This window comes from Pituophis catenifer, unplaced genomic scaffold (genome assembly GCF_029215685.1).
Source record: "Pituophis catenifer annectens isolate HBS135680 unplaced genomic scaffold, rPitCat1.0.hap2 SCAF_1, whole genome shotgun sequence".
Classification (NCBI taxonomy): Eukaryota; Metazoa; Chordata; class Lepidosauria; order Squamata; family Colubridae; genus Pituophis; species Pituophis catenifer.
Genome location: NW_027256881.1, coordinates 122942499 through 122964213, shown reverse-complemented (window position 1 = coordinate 122964213; position 21715 = coordinate 122942499). Strand labels below are relative to the sequence as shown.

At 38.3% G+C, this 21715-nt stretch overlaps 1 protein-coding gene across 2 annotated transcripts in view; it reads right to left on the bottom strand.

The window, feature by feature from the left end:
* Positions 1-21715, bottom strand: part of KHDRBS2 (KH RNA binding domain containing, signal transduction associated 2) — a 387146-nt gene that overhangs the window by 288307 nt on the left and 77124 nt on the right. For both annotated transcript variants that reach the window (XM_070954715.1, XM_070954723.1), the window contains exon 2: positions 16836-16963. In XM_070954715.1, coding sequence (XP_070810816.1) covers positions 16836-16963 — 128 coding nt within the window. The remainder of the gene's footprint in view (positions 1-16835; positions 16964-21715) is intronic.

Sequence of the window (21715 nt, the reverse complement as noted above, 5' to 3'; positions counted from 1 at the left end):
TTAAAAATGTTGCAGATTATATCTTTTTGAAATAGGACAGTTTCTTGATCATTTTTATCCTAGTCTGTCAATAGGTTTGACCCTACTCAGTGTTGCCTTACTTATCACAGGCAGTTCAAATGATATGAAGTACCTTTTTGGGTATTTTTAGAGTTTTGTTTCTCCAAAATGTCATGAATCACTGGAAGGCTTTTAATAGAATTTCTTCACACTATCTAATTTAAGGAGATATATTCCTGGCATTCCATCTTCAATGAATTCTACCAGGTGCTGCCATCATGAAACAGCATAAAATATGCTATTAAGTTATCATCTATGGACTAGAATAATTCAATGAACTCTAGAATAATTTACTTTAGCACAAATAGTATTCTTGGAAACATATCTTATTAATCAATTTTATTTATTTGATTTACATTCTGGCAAACATTCAAGATAATAAATAATAATTTCAATTTAAAATTAGTGATGCAATAAGTAGTAAAATCATTTAACATTTAATTTTATCTTATTCAGCTGATATTTCTATTTGAGCTTCAAATTACTGCAGAAAAGAATCTGAAGAACAGATTCCTAGATTATTTTTTAGTATATCAGCTCTCTGCAGAATTCTTACCTATTCAAAATTGTCATATTGAAATATAATAAAAATAGGCGGATATCCTAAAGCCATAAACCATATTAAGTTTTCAAACATCCTAATATTTCCAAAGGTACATATTTAGTATACACCCCAAATATCCTACCATTCTAGTCTATTATTTTGCAATGTTTACAAGAGGATTGAGAGGATTTTAAATTATTTTAAATTATTGTTTGAATTGTGTTTATATACACACATACACACATACATACCATATATACATACATACATACCATACATACCATACATACGTACAAATAATTTCTTCACTTAGTCCCACTCACAGTTTGAAAAAGATCAGTCATCCCATCTAATATTATTTTTAGATCAGAACAAGCCCTATTTTACTTATATTCATTGGAATAATTTTAGTCTCACACATAATTTGAAGTTGTATCTAGATTACGTTTTAGTCAATGGGAAAGTTTTGGTATAATATTTTGGTATAAAATTGAGCAAGAGGCCCACTAATAGAGTTCTACCAAAAAAATTCAATGTTTACAATAAATATTTTTATCCAACAGCCTCAGAAACAACTCTGCATCACTGACATATGACATCACCAGATGGACAGCAGCAAAATCAATGGCCTACATGCTTTGCAAGCAAAAAGAAAAGCCAAGAGATCAGAGTGATCACTTTTTCTTGAAACATTACAACTGAAACTAAAAAGAACAAGATGTGTTCTCAACAATATCCCATAAGATCAGAACCACCTTAATACCCTTGTAGGGCCTAGGCACATTTATCTTAAATCCTACAAAGAAATAATAAGATGGATGCTTAAGTTTGTGAAGATATTCCCAGCGCTTACAGGTAAGACCACTGACTTGTACTTATCCTAACACATACACACATACACTTTGTGTAGATAACAAAGATTCTGACCTAAGCCAGCTGGGATAAAGTACATCTTGCTATATATGTGCTTTTAAGCAACTGCAATTACGCATTACTATGGTATATCGTTACATTGTTTCAGAGCAGTGATGGCTAACCTTTTCTGGATCGAGTGACCAAAGCGTGTAAGCGTGTGTGTGAATGTGTGTGCGTGCGCCCGAACCCCCAAAATGCAATGTGTATGCGGCCCCTTTGCATGCAGCCCGCCCCCATGCATGCATGCATGTCCACATGCGTGGCAGAGACCCAAAGACCAGCTGGCCAGTGGGAGGCATGCATGCATACGTGGCGGAGCTGAGCTGAGGCAATGGCTCGCATGCCCACAGAGAGGGCGTTGCATGCCACCTCTGGCACACATGCCATAGGTTCGCCATCATTGTTTTAGAGCCTTGTTTTAACTAAATGATTCCAGGATTGCTGATTATTTTTTTCTAGCTTCTATTTAAAAGCAACAAATTATATTTGATTTATCTGAACCCTTAGGGAAAAAATCATTTCAGAGGGAAATTAGTTAATCTATATAATCTTTAATCTGGCTGTAAAGATTATGAACAGACACCACTTTTGCCTAACTCTTGTTAATGTTTCAGTGTGAGTTTCAATGCTACAATGCTAATTTTTAAAAGCCATGCAATGCAATGGGAACTATTTTAGGTCTTTTCCATTTCACATGTTTGTTCCAAATTAATCCTAAATTAATATATCCTCTCTTACCCTATTTGTGATAATAAGCATCAAACAGATTCTACATGTTAGTGGCATGAATTTCCTTAGCTGACTAAATAGGTGTTTTGAGGTTACACATCTCAGGCTGGAACTACATTATAAATAAATAAATGCAACAACAACAATAAAAGGCTATGCATTATTAAAGCAGGTATCCTTGTTAGTTTGTTGCAAAAGGCTATGTGTAGCAAAAGGTGATTTGTTTGGAATGAGTTGCTTGTTTCCTGTTTATTTTTTGCTTCCAGTTTGTTTTCTGCCAGAAGTGATTTGTTCGTTTCCTGATAGCTGGAATGTGGAAGTGACCAACTTTCTGCAAATATATGAAGTCAGGCTCATAGCAGTAATAGGGTAATAACTGTCTGACGATTCTAGTTTTGATGAAAATAAACAGCTGACAATGTGATAGGTGAGAAATTGTTCCTCAATTTCTCCACTATGGCATAACTATCAATGAAACCCAAGAGCAAGGAGTTAATTAGAAGGAAATTTGTCCCAAATTTTTTTTTGCTTTGTTTCACTCTTAAATACAAGGAAGCCATTTCGCTTTTCCAAAGAGCTTCAGGAGAATATGGACTCCGACCTCTCTCTGTTGAAAGGAAGACATCGTTTCAAAGATGTACCCAGCCCGGATGCTGATTACAAAGCTTAAATGGTAGCCTATGTTTGGTACAGTTATTCTTTGAACATGACATAAATGTATTTTTATATATATATATATATATATATATATATATATATATATATATATATGTATGTATGTATGTATGTATGTATGTATGTATGTATGTATGTATATATATAATCAGATTTCAATGCAACCCACACTGGATGTTCTTTTTAAAAGTTTTTGGGACTTTTATTTTTAGAATATACATCAACATCAATACATGAACAGTGTGGTGTCTGGGTATTGTTCATTTTGGGACAAATGTCAATAATAATAATGGTATTTGTTACATTAATCAAACTTATGAAATCCTAGTATTAATATACGTATTTGTTTTAAAGTAGCTATTCAATATTTCAATGTTACATTTTAATGCCAATTACAATATTTGTGTCAGGTTTCGGTTCTGTCTTAAATGAGTTCCATTATCAAGCGCAGAGTCTCTAATAAATCACTTTTTATTAAGAACAGAAATAGCCGACATTCCTGACTCTAATTGCTGCCAAACTGGCTCCTCCTCCCAACCCCCTCCTCTTCCGCTCTCCAGCCCAATGTCCCATTGGCCATCATGCAGATCCATCTCTACGTCCCGGCACGTACTTCTCACAGGAATGTGGCCCCCACCCTCGTTCCCCAGGAAACCCTATCTGTTGCATGCAGAAAACTAGGTAAAAGTTCATCTCAGCAATAAATCAGCGCTTCTGGTCTTTGCTTCATGTCTTCATGTCAGAACTGGAAGAGAGCCTAATTTGGAATGCTGACAATTTGTGTACTATGAGTTTACATAGTACTGCCCTCTTTCAACCTCTAATCTTTCCCTCTAGTTATTGCTTTTATTCTATTTTATGAAAAATATATGTGCTAATATTCCCCCTATTTTTTATTTCTGCCTCTATTCTGGCTTCTAGTCAGGCCACCATTACTAATCCTAGTGTTAATGCACTTGTTTATATTAAGATATAGTCCTTTATTTAATTATTCAACTTTTCAATGCACCATTCTAGTGCCAAACCATATTATTTAAACATACTTAATAATACTATCTTTCAACCTCTAATCTTTCCATCTAGCTATTACTTTATATGAGAGTGTATATTCTTATTTCTACCTCTATTTTAATCAAGCCGTCATTATATTTTTAAAAAAAAGATAGAAAGAGGAAAATAATATTTCTTTTCTATCCATCATCTCTTGTCCGTTTCAATTCTTCAATTCTTATTCATTTTTTAGCTTGCCTCCCATACTCCTCTCTTGGATCCTTGTCTCTATCAACATCTGTATCTTCACTATTCAGTCTAAACATTTCTCCCATCTCTATCCTCCTCTGCTGCCAGGCCTCTGAAGTATCTACCCAGGCCCCTATCTCCCTTTCAAAAGTATCTTCCTGCTTATCCGATTCTATTTTTAAATCTCTTAACGTACTTTCCCCTTGGTTTATTTCATCAGTCATCATTATCTTTATTATCTTCTCCTTCTCATCTTCTTTTTTTATTTGCTGATTTGTCTATTCTGTCTTTTCCTCCATTTTTTCTGTTGTCTCTTCTCTTTCCTAGAATATTTGGTCTTCATTCATTATCGGTTGCAGAGTGTTTTCTATTTTCCCATTTATGCCCTGCAATAGGTTCTTTATCGCCCTGTAATTCTTTGTCAAAAGTGTCCTTAATGCTTTGGAACATCAACGCTATTTCTTTTGAAATTTCACTTATTTGCCCCTGATGGAGCATACTTTGGAAAACTTCCTGGACTATCTAAATGGAACTGATTTAATAACACTGGAATATAAAGAACTATGAGCACTGTACTTTCTGAAGAGCAATATTAGGTTTTAATATATTGTTTTTGGACTATTGAGTAAGAGCGGGACTTACTAAAATAAGCAACACTGGATGTTCAAGAGTCAAACTATTTATAGTTATTGTCAGATACGAGTGTGGTAATATCAGGGAAATCTGTCAGTTGCAAACATAGTAGCACAGGATTTGAAATTAGTTTTGGTTATATTCTTTTTTAGAATCTAAAAAATACTCATAAGTTTGTAGTTTTAGACAGGTTTATATAACATTTTTAGGAATAATTGTCCCTCCTATGGAGGTAAAATCTGGAAAACTCAGATATTAGAAGGGATTATTTTTTTAAAAAAATAGAATCTTTGCAAATGCTAAAAGTACTAGTTATCTGTATATTGTTGTATGGGAAATATGTGACAAACTGCCAAATGCTTCAGAAAGACTGATGGATGAAAACTTACCAAATTTAGAGAAATATTGTAGGTGCAGGTATTTTAAATCCAATGTTGTTTAAATATTTACCGTATTTTTCGCTCCATCAGATGCACTTCCCCCCTCCCCCAAAGTGGGTGGAAATGTCTGTGTAGCTTATGGAGTGAATATTCCATCCGCACCACCTGGAACAACTGATCGGCGGTATTCCAGTAGGCTGATCCAAGTGCCGATCAGCTGCTCAACGGCAAAGGCTCTAGCATTCCCCGGCAGAGGCAGCAGACATGGAGGAGGCAGCAATGGCAGCATTTTCAGTCACTCAGCCCGCTGATCAACGGGGCTATGGGAAGCCGGAATCCAGCCATCACTCAGCTGACTGGTGGTGGGTGCATCTTATGGTCAGGTGCATCTTATGGAGTGAAAAATATTATTTTATGTATTTATTTGTTTAGTGCCACCCATCTTGTGGAAGATGACCCTAGGCAATTTACAATCATTCAATAAAAATGCCATATTAAACAATAAATAGAGAACTTAAATTTAAAATTCAGTTAGAATTAAATTGAGCAAGATGAAGGGGAAGGGAGCAAAGTACACATGGAGAGGAGATGGGGTCTTTTTATCTAAACCATTAACCACCTCCAGAATTCCACACCCCCATCTGGACCCCAGGCCAGTTGATAGCGCCAAATCTTCAAGCCCATTCAGAAAGCCAAGAGGGTGGTTGTAGATCTCACCTCGGGAGGCATAATGTTCCAGAAAATGGGAGCCACAGCAGAGAAGGCTCTTCTTCAGGACCCTGCCAACTGGAATTTCTTGTTTTGTTTTTTTATTTAAAAAAATGGTTTACAAAGCAGTGTAACCTATTGTAAGCAGTGGTTTCAGACAGTACTATACTTTTATACTTTAGGGGAACTAAAGATCTCCACAAACACGTTGTTATTGGAGGGCCCCTGGCAAACCACTTCCAGTAATTGGAAGTCAATCACTTTCTCTTTCCTCTTCTCATGCTGGTGTGAGAAATAAAATCTAAATATAGCATGGTTTTGTTTTTTTTTCCAGGCACTGGAACTGGAAAAGACAGTGACTGTCTTTTCATAGCAAGCACAAGCACTAAAATGTGTGTGAAACTGTGCTATGGCCCCTACTCAATTCTAGTCACTTTGCAATTATCTCACATCATCTCATAAGGCCATAGGACAGTCTGAAATCGCTGTGTTTTATTTGACTAGATCTCATGTGCCCGCTGCATAATGATTTCTATAGCCCTGGATACTTTAATCAAATAAAATGAAGTGACATTCCAAAACATAATCTCCAGCACAATGTCAATCTTTGAAACAATCATGCTAGGTATGATTATTTCTGACAAAAATCAATATGGAGTAAAGGTATGAGACTACTTTTGAATTACAGACCAAAACCTTGGAAATTATCACTATATGAAGAATTATGGATTTACCAAGCATGGGGACAGGGATGAGGATTCTTTCTGAAAGCTGGAGACAGATTGTCTGCCCAGATTTACAGTTTTGAATTGCCAGGATGTGTTTATTTTCTGTTTATGAAATAGGTTTTTAATCAACAGAATGGAGGCTGGTCAATTTTATTCCTTGTGGCAAACTTTAGATTATTTTTTAAATAGGCTGAATGATTTTATTCTTTTATTCTTTCCTTTGTTGTTTCCCTTTTTCTCCTGTTTCTTTTTTTATTTTTCCCTTCTCTAAGAATAATTCAAATCAGTTTGGTGTAGTGGTTCAGGGAGATCATGAGTTCTACTCCTGCCTTAGGCATGAAACCAGCTAGGTGGACTTGGGCCATTCATTCTTTCTGAGCCCTAAGAAGGAATCAATGGCAATCCACTTCTAAAAAACCTTTCCAAGAAAACTGTAAGGATTAATCCAGCCAATGAAACAAACAAACAAACAAAAAAGATCTGAACTTTATCGAAAATCAGAAATCAAAATCCAGTCATTGACAAATACTGTAAAAAACCTTTAGCACAGCTATAGAGATCAAATTTGGCCTAGAGAAAGTCTTGGCTCATAACACATCTGATTGAAAAAAAAGGAAGTGTGGGTAATTGAAGATAATAGAAGACAAAAAACTGGAGAAATTCATGAAATATCAAGATCTGAAAATCAAAGTTGAAAGATTATGGCAGAAACTGACTATGGTCCCAATGGTTATTACACTGGATGCAATGCCAAAAAATACTTGGATGCCACTTAGAAAGTATGTGCAATGACAAAATTTCCATTTGACAATTGCAAAAGGCCACACTACTTAGATCAACACATATACTATGCCAATTCATTATGACATCCTAGGTTCTTCGGAAATCAATGCAAATGAAAGCCAACACCAGCCAAAGAACTGGCAACTGTGGTTTCACATTCTTTTGTGTAACAAGAGCAACAGCTTCATTACTAGATGACTTCCCCCAATGAGAAAAGGGCAAAAAATTGCAGCTTCAAATCAAATCATATCATGAACTAAGAAGGATAAATAGGGTGCAAGGGCACTAATCAAGGACACTGTCCCATCCCACCTACTTTCTTTTTTTCTGGATTTTTAGAAGAGAACCAGGTTCTTACACATTCAAAAATGTATAACAACTACTAGATAGCCTAATGAACATGCAGATATTAAATATTTTTAAAGGTTGTGTTCTCACAAACCCCATTTAATTTGGCTCAGCATCCATTACTCCTGTATATAATGCATCTTTAGTAGATAGTAGATAGTTTAGTAGATAATACCAAGCATTATAGAAACATAGAAATGTAGAAAACTGATGGCAGAAAAAGACATAGTAGTCCATCGAGTCTGCTTAAGAGTTATGTGTTTCTTAGTGCCAGAAAACAGAATATACATATAATAGGTATTTCAGATACACACACACACACACACACACACACACACACACTTTAAATATAAAGTAAGCATAAAACAACAAAACAAAAAAAATAAAAAAAAATAAAACAACATTACTATCATTTATTGTTATTTAGAAAAAATACAATAGTGATGATTGGCAGGATTAGTGCTATTGCTCAATTGAAGGTGGAACAAATGCAGACAAATTATTGGTAGCCCAACAGAGCAAATACATATGTATAAATATGGTTGGAGTGTTTCTTGCTAACATTTATTTATGGTGTTCGGATTTGTAGTTTTTACAAAGTTTAACTCTCTAGAAAGAGTTCAATCCAAGTTTATAGGAGCTAGGCTTGCAATTCTGGGATGCATCGAGAATGCTAACTTATAACTACAGACCAGTTTGGTTCCTCTAAGAATCAGAGCCTAATATTATCCCGATAATTTCTGGTTAAAATGATTTTTACCACCACCCTCATAGTCACACTCATTTTCAGAGACCATTTTTAAATCAACTTGGTTAATTAGAGCTAATAGCATTTTTTACTCTGCAGATCTCTTTTAGAAGAATCTTTGCCCATCAAGATTTGAAAATGCTAGGAGTCCTCTAAAGCATCGTATCTGGGACACTAAACATGTATGTCGCTAGAAGGCAAAAACACAAAATGATGTCTCCCTTATTTTGGCCATGTCACTCAGGGGAATTTACCGGAAAAAGCAATTATGTTAGGAAGAGTTAGGTGTAAAAGGAAACCGGGCCATCAAAGAACACATAGGCTGGACACGATCAAAGCTGAGACCAGCCAGAGAAGAGCATAGAAAAACTCAAAGAAGTAGGGCAAGATCAGAAGATGTGGAGAGACATGACTCATAGAATCTCCACAAGTCAGACACAACTGAATAGATAACATCATCATCATCATCACCTGGGATGCTGATTTGCAAACCAGCATAAATTTAGAATCCAATCCCATAATCCATGGATTTTTTTCCAAGTGATATCTGCCTTCATTCTATCTTTCCTCCATTGTAATTTTGAGATGTTGCCGGGGTCTTCAACTTGGCCAGGATGGACCAGTGGTGAAATTCAATTTTTTTTTACTATGGGTTCTGTGGCCATGGCTTGGTGGGTGTGGCTTGGCTTGGCGGGCGTGGCAGGGGAAGGATACTGCAAAATCTCCATTCCGTCCCCACTCCTGGGGGAAGGTTATTGCAAAATCTCCATTCTCACCCCACTCTGGGGCCAGCCAGAGCTGGTATTTGCCGGTTCTCTGAACTACTCAAAATTTCAGTACCAATTCTCCAGAACCTGTCAGAACCTGCTGGATTTCACCCCTGGGATGGACCCATTTCCCTCTGCAGTGCTTTGGGGGGAGGGGTGTTCTACCCCAGCTCCAGGTTCCCGAGGATATTGACACACACCAATGGTCCTTATCAAATTTATTAAGTAGCAAGAATAAACCAAAGTCCGGCAAAAGTTGGCAACCAGACCAGAAAACAAGATATGATAATACTTTTCCAAATATGCTCTGATGATAGTTACAAGTTGTTTCCAGCAAGAAACTTACTAAAGGCATGTGACTTAAATAGGCTAACGGAGTGGCCAATTATCCTCAAGCCTTACTCTCGAGGAGACCTCCTCTTTCTGAGTAGCCACTCCTGCCTTTTGGCAGCCTTGCGTGCTCGAGCATTGAGAAGAGGCTCCTCCACTTCGCTCTCTCCACTTGAAGGAGCCTCTGGAGGTTCTGAAGGTCCTGGCTGAGTCTCTGCCTCTGGCACCACATCCTCTTCAGCCTCCTTGCTGTCCGACGCGAGTGCCGGCTGTGCAGGCTGCTGGCGCGACACCACACCAGCTTCCTCCTCGTCGGGATCAGCCACGATCCGCGCAGGCTGCTGGCGGGCCACAACAGGGTGTTATAAAAATTTCCCTCTTCTTCAGCTTTTAGGCCTGTGTGGAGACAGCTTTGTGGAGTCCCTGTGCCACACATTCCTATCCTGCTTTCTTTACAAGGAATTCCTGGACATCATTCATCTTTTCCATTTTAAAGAAATATCCAGGCAGTGAATATGATGATAATCTGTTGCTTCTTCTGTGTGACCAGGACTCTGCCCTATCTATTCAGAGTGTCTGACTCAGTGTCTTTATTTGATTGTACTCCAAAATATACCGGTTAGCACTCAAAATTCATTGTAGTATTTCAGAATTATTCTTCCAATTCAGTTGAGTGTCTTCAGAATATTTGTCACATATCAAATTAATGATAAATTCAGATAAATGAGGTTAATATTTATATAAGTTTCAGAATAATAAATTGTATAAAAAGATCCATGTATATTTTTAGGGTTGTGATTATATTTTTCAAATTAAACAAAGCGTTACATTTAGCTGATTAATTGAACTGCAGTTTGCCCAATCCATTTCTTTTTCTCCCAGCCAATATATAATTACAGCTAATTTTGTACTGCAGCTCAAATGAACAAAAGTATTAGCTAATTTGCATTTTGCATGTCTAGTTAATTTAAAAGCCCATTTATGTAAATAATAGTTAATTGAAACACAGCATACAGTATTGAGGCAGATTAATTCATTTAGTGGAAAAATATATATATTTTTTCATTTAGCCTCTCTTTATCAAGCACTACTCAAAAACAAAAAGGCACACATAGAAGATCTTAATAAGATATCTCTTAGAGTGGGATATTTCTCACTGGACCACCACAATTATCCTCTTTGGAGCCCCCAAAATCTGGAGCCAGCATCAGTAATGGCAAATATCCCATTTCCTCCATCAGCAATAAAACATCCCCAGTCCACTTTTCATGCCCAAACTATTTTGGTATCCACCCAAAAGTACAAAAAGTATACCTATCTAGAGAGAGAAAAGATTAATTTTATACCACCCCAATTTTAGGGTGCCAATTTTGCAAATTCAGTAATTTCTTACTCTGCCGATTCTTAGCTGAGATTGATATAGGTAATTGCCATCTGGGACCAAGAACTACAGAGATGACCTTGGAGAATCAGAGGATAGTAGTGGCAGTTATCAAAATATGAACCGATCTTGGGAAGGAAAGAAGATGTTATATAATTTTAGGGATATTTGGTAAAGTGCAGTTTGTATCAAAGAAGCATCGTGGGATGTACAGTATGTACACATAGTCCTCAGTTTATAATAGTTCATTTAATGACAATTCAAAGTTACAACAGCACTGAAAAAAATGACTTATGACTGTTTCTCACACTTACAACCGTTGCAGCATTCCTACGGTCATGTGATCAAAATTCAGATGTTTAGCAACTGGCTCATATTTATGAAGGTTGCAGAGTCACCCGGGGGTCATGTGATCAAACAAAGTCAATGAGGAAGCCAGATTCACTTAACAACTGTGTTACTACCTTAACAACTGCAATGATTTGCTTTAACAACTATGGCAAGAAAGGTTGTAAAATGGGGCAAAATTCCCTTAACAAATGTCTCGCTTAGCAACAGAAATGTTGTGTTCCATTGAGGTCGTAAGTCAAGGACTACCTGTACTAGTAGTTAGAATTTTTCCTGTGTTGTATTCCTGTAGAGACACATGATCATTACATACTGCTTTTCTTTGCTAAACTTACATGCCTTTGTAATAGCATCCTTCTACTTGTAAACAACAAGTATTCTTGCAGCAGATCAATGACCCTGGGTCAATTGCTCATAGGAAACAGATAACAAGCCCCGGACTACACTGTTTATACTATTTGTGCATGGTGGCTGACAGGTTATTGTAACTGTGCATTGAACTAAAACTGAGGAACAGAGAAAGCTTATAGCTCTCCAAGTCATAGCTCTCCAAGTGAGTCTACAGCAAGGTCCCCACTTTCAAATTCACATAGGCAATCCAAAGGAAAAGGCACTATCAGGTATAAAAAGGTAAAGGTTCCCCTCGCACATATGTGTTAGTCGTTCCTGACTCTAGGGGGCGGTGCACATCTCCATTTCAAAGCCAAAGAGCCAGCGCTGCCCTAAGACGTCTCCGTGGTCACATGGCCGGCATGACTAAATGCCAAAGGCACAAGGAACGCTGTTACCTTCCTACCAAAGGTGGTCCCTATTTTTCTACTTGCGTTTTTTAGGTGTTTTCGAACTTCTAGGTTGGCAGAAGCTGGGACAAGTAACGGGAGCTCACCCCATTACGCGGCACTAGGGATTCAAACCGCTGAACTGCCGACCTTTCGATCGACAAGCTCAGCTTCTTAGCCACTGAGCCACCGCATTCCCTACTGCCAGGTATACCAATGGACAAATCTTTAACCCATTTTTCCATATCAAATATCAGGCTGTCCCATAGACTATTTCTGAGCCACTTATTGTCTCTATTAGGCCAATTTCTCTCCCCTGTCTTGTCTTCTATAAATTTCCTTAGGAGGAATTTGCTGTGCAGGTTGCTCTACTGCACCTTAACCTTGCTTGCTTGCCTAAAAGCCAGACTCAAGTATGAAGGAATCAATTATATTTATTCAGCCCTATTCTCAGTCCTTCCTTTGTAGCCTTCTGATGAAAACACTGATCTTGACTGATTTGTGGAAACGTGTAAAGGGAAGGAAGGGACAATGCCATCAGACTTTCAAGATTCTGTTACTCTACTCTACTCGGTCTGTCTGTCTACCTTGCCTTCAAGTTAGTTTTTTTCTTTCTTTCTTAGCAACCACCTAAGCAAGTTTTCTTGACAAGGTTTCTCAGAAGCGGATTGCCCTTGGTTCCCTCCAAGAGCTGAGAAAAGAGACTAGCTCAAAGACACCCAGCTGGCTTTGTGCCCAGGTCAAAACAAAAACTCACAATCTTCCAGTTTGTAGCTTCACCAATACACCAAACTGGCTTTATCAATTCTGTAGAGTTCCAGTATTTGTTTGTCCAGGGTTTGTTTCTTGACTTGGCCTACCTCAAAGGGTGGACATCAAGCTTTCCTTCTGTCTCTTTATCTCAGCTATTTTCCCTTGCTCAAATCGGAATGTTTTGATTCTTCACTTTTAGATATTTTCTTAGTCTAAGCTAAGGGTTCTTAACTTGAGGTCCGTGGATCCCTCAGGGGACCGCAAATAGATTTCAGGGAGTCTGTAAATTTGGATGCAGAAAAAAAAAATACAATTTTATTTTCACAATCTCTAATTGAAAATTAGCCTGCCTTGTTATTGAGTTAATGGGCTAATAGGGAAATGAATACATGTCTATGTTATATTGATGTCTTTTAATATTTTGATATTTGTGTCGGAGTATAATTGATTCCTTTCCAATGCAATCTATATCCATGTATCTTATTTTACCCATTTAAATACATTTTGGATGTGATGGAGTCCATACCTTTCACCAGCTACTCAAAGAGGTCCATAGCCCCAAAAGGTTAATAATTCCTAGTTTTGCTGCAATGGCTAAACCAACAGATATCAGAGCAATGTGATTCTTCAGAGCTCTACTCTTCATATAGTCAGTGGAGGACTAATGAAAAAGCCTAACAAGGCATTAACAAGCAGTACTCTAACCATGCATTTTTTATTATTATTCTTTCACAACAGTACATTCAGAATTCAGGAAACAAATGACAGATTGGAATCAATGCACCTTTCTTTCTCTTTCACATTTTTTACTCATTGAAATTTATTGCTAGAGTTGATAAAAAAAAGAAAAAGAAAAATGGAGAGTGTAATCTAGGCTAATAATAGGCTATATACCATCTGTCAATAATCAGCAGGATAAATTACACTAGAAATAAATGGTGTGTTTGCTATTTTGGGGGTTTGATTACTGCTATAGAACAAATATTTGTATATAAAAAAAATAAGATCACACGAGGAGAGCAATTTTTCTTTATCTAAAAAAATAAAAACCTCTCCCTCCTTGTTCTTTACTATGCAAATCTGCATAACGAAATTTTTATTTATTTGTATCCCACCTTTATTATTTTTGCAAATAACTCAAGGCATGTTCAACACTCCTTCCTCCTGTCTTCCTCACAACAGCCCTGTTGGGTGGGGTGGGTTGAGAGAGGGAGGGAGCGGCCCAAAGTCACCTAGCTGGCTTTCATGGCTAAGGTGGGACTAGAACTCACAGTCTCCCATTTTCGAGCTCTGTGCGTTAACCACTAAATCAAACTGACTTGGGGAAGGACATTGTCCTTTAAGTTGTAGTGAATTCCTTTGTAGTGAATATTTTTTAACTTCAGTGTAAATAGGAAGAAAACAATTGATTTCATAAGGTGAATTCTTGGAAGCAGGAAATAGCTATTAAATATATTTTTTTCAATTATATAATACATTTGAAATTTCTTCACAACAATGGAGACTTCAATTCCTCATTTGGAATGAATCTGGTTTTTAAGATAAACAGACTGTGATGGAATGTGTCTATGAAAGGAGAGGTGATGTGATGGACTACAGTAACTAGCAGGTCCCAGGAAAGAGGGGGAACACACCAGTGGTGGGTTTCAAATTTTTTTACTACCGGTTCTTTGGATGTGGCTTGGTGGGCGTGGCATGGCTTGGTGGGCGTGGCTTGGTGGATGTGGCAGGGGAAGGATACTGTAAAATCTCCATTCCCTCCCCACCCCAGGGGAAGGTTATTGCAAAATCCCCATTTCTTTCCTTTAAGCTTGGGACTTGGGAGGCAGAGAATAGATGGGTGTGGGGCCAGTTAGAATTTTTACTACTGGTTCTCCAAACTACTCAAAATTTCTGCTACCGGTTCTGCAGAATTGGTCAGAACCTGCTGAAACCCACCTCTGGAACACACTCCTAGGTGGGTGGATGGGTGAGACAAGAGACAATACAGTTCAGACTTGAATCATGGAAAGAGGAAGGTATTTAGAATAGCCATTCCCTAGAATCTCCCAGGGTATTTCTTTTATTTTCTTATATCCTGCCTTTAATATTGGTTCAAATAACTCAAGGGGGAGAACATATCCAACCTTCCTCCTATTTTTCCTAACAAATCTGTGAGGTTGGATTGGGCCGAGAGAGAGTGACCAAGGTCATCCAAATGGCTTTTCTGGCTAAGGCAGGATTGGAACTCACAGTCTCTGGCTTTTTTAGCCTGGTGCCTTAACTACTAGACCAAACTGGCTCTCTTGTATATGCATTAGGTAGAGTAATATAAGTTGTCTAGATGGTATAAGCCAGGGGTAAAATGCTACTGGTTCGGACTGGTTCGCCCGAATCGGTAGTAATAAAAGCTACCGGTTTGGACAAACCAGTATTTCCAACGATCAGCTGTGCCGCACAAATCTAAATTGTGTGGCACAGCTGTTCCCCCCCTCGCTGTTCTATTTACCTTAGAAAAGGCTTCTTAAGCCTCCTTTTTCAGTGCTGCGCGGTAGCACCTGCACTGCGCAGATGCGCAAAGTGCACGTTTGGCATGTAATGCACATGCGTGCACAAAGCGCACATTTGGCGCACACCATGCATGCGGTAGCAGACTTCGGAGCATTTCACCACTGGTATAAGCCAATGACATAGAACTGAACTTTGGCTGGATTGTTCCTTGTCATTCTTGGACTAAGTCTGACCCAATCATTCTTTCCACTGTTATTAGTTACAAAACAACAACTATTTTGTCACACTCCTGAGGAAAAAAAATGGTCAGTATACTTAATGCCAATCAAAGGTGATTTTTTTCCTTTTTTTTCCTAGTTAACATTTTTATTGAGTTATGAGATAAAATAAGATACAAAATACGAAAGAAAATAGGAAAACAATGGGGAAGAAGGGGGGGAAGGAAAATGAGGAAGGATTAGGAAAAAGAAAAAGAAGCATTGACTTCGACTCTCTCTGTTGCAGTAAAATAGGGCATTAACACCAAATCCCAACTTTTTGTTTTTTAATAATAATATAAACTAACCATTTCTATAAGGAAAAGGTGAATTTATTCTTGATGATTAAAAAGATGCTGGTCCCATTTTGCTCTAAATCTCTTTCCACTGATTTAATGTTGCTTCAGCTAGAATTCAGAAATATATGAAATGTTCAGGTCAATCAAAACTCTGTCAACTAACATTCCCATTATTGTAATTTTTGGCTGCTGCAGTCAGAGGATTGGAAATCTTAGGTCCCTGAAAGGTTTAAAAACTCCTAAACACCTAAAGCTACAAAACCCACATCATAATACTCCATATTAAAATGGCAAAGTTGCATACTGATGATCAAGGGATTAAATGATTTAGCAGACATCTTTCACCTAACATATTCTGCATTCATGACAAACGGGATTGAATCCCCCAGTTTATTGGAAATTAAAAGAACTCTGCATGAACGAACATCCACAATTCTTACAAAGTGATGCAAATGAAACCGGCACTAAGGTGGATTTGAATCAAGTTGGAAGCTGGCTTTTAGGAGATTAGTTTGGTCATCTATTTATCTACCCTTGACTTTCAGGTTCTATAAATTTTGTAAGCCGCCTGAATCACCTATGTATGAATTGGATAGCTATATAAATTTGTTTAATAAATAAGAAAATAAATCTGAGGTAGAAGCTTTGATCATCACCTGTTGCCTGATCCTTTAAATGTGTCGTTCCAAATATGAAATCTGAGACTGTCTTTATGTAAAATAAATGCCCCACTTCCCTGTGTCCATCTCCTTTCAGCATGTTTTCTCCAAAACCCAGTTTGAAAAAAAGAGATCACCCATTTCACTCAAAACAACCAAGAGGCACAAAAACATTTCAATTCTGGATGAAGCAATTGGAGCATGACATCAAATTATAACAATAACTATACCCATTTATCAAGAAAATACAATATATCATATATTATGTAGTTATTACGATACCTTTGGATATTGTTTGACGGGAATCAATACTCTTTCTGACAGCTTTATATTTTTATTGCTGATGACATCAAGATATTTTTTCTCTTCATCCTCCTTTTTCTCATCAGAACTCTGGAACTTTTCAATTTCTGGAAAGAGTGAACAAAAATGGACCTACAGTTATATTACTGATATTGTTGGATAGAGTCTTCCTTCCTTCCTTCCTTCCTTCCTTCCTTCCTTCCTTCCTTCCTTCCTTCCTTCCTTCCTTCTCTCTGACATCACTCTGGAAACACTCTGCAATAGTATATACATACACATACGTACACACATATACACTTACACACATAAATGAATATATATTTGCACACCACTCATTTTAGTAGAATCAAGAATCAGTGGTCAAGAATAGCTTATTTTGAATTCACCACCAGGCTTGTTTTTCTAAATTGAAAAATAAGTAAAATGGGTCCATACTGGGAGTCTTATTATGAGGTTAAGGAATCTATCAACTACGATCCCATTCTAGATTGGCTCTTGTTGTAAAATGTCATTGCCCCAAATCTGTTTATTTCAATAGATGCGTTAACAACTTTTGGGAATATAAATGGTTAATACAAGGTCTACATAGTCCCCAAATCAATCCTCTCTGCAGATGTTCCTATTGAAACTCAAATCTGAGATCAAGATGTTTCCAATTCAGCTTACTGACATAGTGGTAAAGTATCTGAAAAGTTCTTCTAAAAGAAGGAGATACAGATTAAAATGTCTACTTAGCCATAAAGTTCATTGCTTCATTGGAAGTTAATTATTATCTCTTTGTGTGATCGAACCAATAGGATTGTTGTGAGGATAAGATGGTTGAGCTCTAGGGAAGATAGCTCTTTTTTGACTATATCATTCATGGAGGAAAAGTAGTATGGTGTGTAAGAAAGAAGTAGGACAATGTTATTGAAAAACTACTCCCTTTTGCATATCTTTTGCATATCTTTAACCTGAATATTTTCTTTTGAAACTTGCTTTGAAATTTATTTGGTAATATATATACTGAACTGAGATCTGAGTTGCAAAACCTGAAATGTGGAATTGCTGAGTTCTAATTTTCAAATGCTTCTGGAAATCTGGATCAAACTAGTTGCAATGAGTAACTAGTAGAGTAGGGGTGACATCTAGCAGGTTCTGACAGGTTCTGGACAACCAGTAGTGGAAATTTTGAGTCGTTTGGAGAACCGGCAAATACCATGTCTGGCTAGCCCCAGAGTGGGGAGGGAATGGAAATTTTGCAGTATCCTTCCCCTGCCATGCCCACCAAGCCACGCCCACCAAGCCACACCACTCCCACCATGCCACACCCACAAAACCAGTAGTAAAAAAAATTGGATTTCACCACTGTAGTATAGAGTCACATTTTTCAAGCACCCCATACCTCAGCAGAGCTATCACTCTGATAGCTCAACACTTGTGCTGGAATTGGCAGTCTTTTGCCAATCTTGGCTGATCTAGAAAGAAAGTTAAGTATTTAGAAAGGGAGGGAAACATCTGGGGATTCCAGGGCTGTAGGCAAGATTATAAAGTCCCAATTCACATGATGGAAGGAATCAATGGCAAACAAGAAAATCAGAATATATAAATCAACATAAAATCAGATCAACTTGGAAGCTGCATAACATTAACTATACATTTGTGTTATTTAGTACCTAATAGACATTTGTTTCCCAAGAACACAGAATAACAGAATAACAGAGTTGGAAGGGACATAGACAGTGGTGGGTTTCTATTGGTTCGCCCCAGTTTGAGCAAACCAGTACTGGCGGGAGGCTCCGCCCACCTTCCCGGACATAATCACGGATGTTCTGCGCATGCACAGAAGTGCCACGCACGAGCAAAACAAGCATGCGCATTTCCGGTTCTGAACCAGTAGCGAAGGTAAGTGGAACCCACTACTGGACATAGAGGTTTGATTACAAATTAACAGAATTAGAAGGGACCTTGTAGGTCATCTATTCCAATGTCCCGCCCAAGCAGGAGACTCTACACCATTTCTGACAAATGGCAATCCAATCTCTTCTTGAAGCCTCCAGTGATGAGGCTCCCACAACTTCCGAAGGCAAGCTGTTCCATAGGTTGATTGTTCTGTCAGAAAATTTATCAGAAACCAGTCTTCTAGTCCAACCCTCTGCTCAAGTAGGAGACCCTATACCATTTCAGGAAAATGGTTGTCCAATCTCTTCTTTAAAACCTCCAGTGATGCCCAACTTCTGAAGGCAAGAGTTGAAGAGGGCCTAAGAGATTATCAAGTCTAACTTCCTAAAGACTGCAAGACCCACTACACCATCAGGAAGAGGTGACTATCCAGTGTTTGTTGGAAAAGCTCCAGCTAAGAGGGCAACAAATAACTCCATGCACTCGTCTATTCCACAGACTGGAAATACAAAGAAATGGTATCTTCTACAATGGTAAGTCTTTTCCTCTTTTTAGTCAGAAACCAGTCAACTGCCTTGCAATAGCTTACTAGTAGCCTCTTTAAGAGGTGGTGGGGAAGGTCAAGGGGCTGAAGATGGTAATGGTAATAAGGAGTGGGAGATGTATATGATCTCTAGCCACTGTCTGCACTGAAGGTTTTGCATGCCTTTCCTGTAATTTAATGTTTTCTACATTGGATCAATAAGATGAAATAGAGGGTGCCTGCTTAGGAAAACAAATATGGTTTATTTATGAGGAGAAGATGTACGCGGATGAGGCTTTGATTCCACTTCTGGAACTCTATTAAGAGCACTGGAAATTGTCATGGGATTCCCCGTCTGAGGAAAGGAAATACTACTCGTTATCAATAGGACCTTCAATTATTATTTACCTTGTTTCAGGCCTTAGCAGTGACACTGGGAAGTAAGCAACCACTAACTCTGTGTAAAGCTTTGCTCTGAAGCTGTGAATGAACGGCACCGTCTGATCAATGCGGGAGGGAAACAAGGCAAGCAAAGCAGAAGTCTCATTTTGGGAGAAGCCTGAGCAGAGCACTAGAGATGGTAGAAGAGAGGAGGGGAGAGGAATTCCACAATAATGGCTGAAGTGTTTCCCAGCAGGGTTGTTTTGGCACACACTAGATGAGACTACCTGCTGGATGCAGCAAAGGATGGCAGCCAGAGCAGCAGGCTGAAAAGATTTAGTTGCTTTAGAAAATACTAACAGAAGACAGTAAATCCACACCTAAGGAGCCACATCAGAAACCGGGACTGAAAACAATAGGGCTGTGAAGGTTCATAGGTGTGTATGCACACACATACAGGTAGCCCTCGGCTTATAACTATTCATTTAGTGACCATCTGAAGTTACAACAGCACTGAAGAAAGTGACTTATGGCTGTTTTTCACATTTATGACAGTTGCAGCATCCCCATAGTCACATGATCGAAATTCAGACACTTGGAAACTGGTTCATATTTAGGACCATCGCAGTGTCCAGGGATCAAGTGATCACCTTTTGCAACCTTCTGACAAGCAAACTCAACGGGGAAGCCAGATTCACTTAATAACTGTGTTACTAACTTAACAACTGCAGTGATTCACTTAATCACTATGGCCAGAAAGGCATGGGAAAACTCACTTAATAACTGTCTCACTTAGCAAAAGAAATTTTGATCTCAATTATGGTCATAAGTCGAGGACTACCTGTATATAGCAAGCCAGCCAGGAATTTCCTTCAGACCAGAGGTGGGTTGCCCCCGGATTGCACCAGTTCTATAGAACCGGTAGTAAAACCGGCGGGAACCTCCGCCCACTGACCCCGACGTCATCAAAATGCTTCTGCACATGCAGAAGTCTCATTTTGGCAATCTATTCACACAAGTTGTTGTAAAATATATTTATTCACCTCAGTTTTCAACCCCAAAGACTATGGTAACAGCTTGCAAATATGATGCTGGGATTCTTCATGGTCTTACTGCAGTCTTAAACTTGACCCTCCTCAAGGAGTAAAATTGTCTTACTTCTCCTGCCTATCAAGGGCCTTGTGACCTCTTTCTGTCTCAGCCCTAGCTGCTGAGTTTGCATAGGGAGATATAAGAATTAAAACATAAAAATTAAATAGATGGAGGGAGGGGTAGAGGGAGAGAGAGAGAGAGAGAGATGACAGAGAGAGAGAGAGAGAGAGAGAGAGAGAGAGAGAGAGAGAGAGAGAGAGAGAGAGAGAGAGATGGGCGGCATAACAAACAAACAAACAAACAAACAAACAAACAAACAAACAAACAAACAAAGTGTCCAGATGATACAACTTCCCTTTTAGGCTGTTCCCTGTAGAACTGAATGAATCCATAGCAGGGAACATTCTGGAACAGCTGAAAAGCCACTTTAAAATAAGTCACAAGAAGATTAGCTAAAACAATGGAAAATTAATGCGCACCTCTGTGTATGAGTAAGTGAGAGGTTCTTCCTCCCTACCTTTCTGAGTTCTTGGATATTCTGGGAGACCTTTTCATCAAACTTCAAGCTTCTAGAAACTTTCAGAGCTTGACTAGTATCTGTTCACTTACAAATACAAGCTGGTTGTTCCTGCAAGCTGACACATCGGCTTCTAATGTTGAAGCTGTATTCATCTCTGCAAAGCAAGAGCTACGCAAATATAAGTTGTCCTCAGGTTATGATGGCCATTGAGATCCAAATTGCTGTTACTAAGCAATGTGGTCATAAAGCACAGAATCACATGAGTACATCACTTAGCAGTGGTAGTCCTGATTGTAGGAAGTTGTGTCACATGAAGTCCTTGAGGGACAGCTGCATGTCATTGTCAGCCATTCAATAGTATCTAATCCCCAGCCGCTCTATGGATCAGCACTCTCCATGCCCTTCCACTCTTGCACTGCCTCCCTCAGATCCTTAAGGATGATTAAATGAGAAATGTGCAAG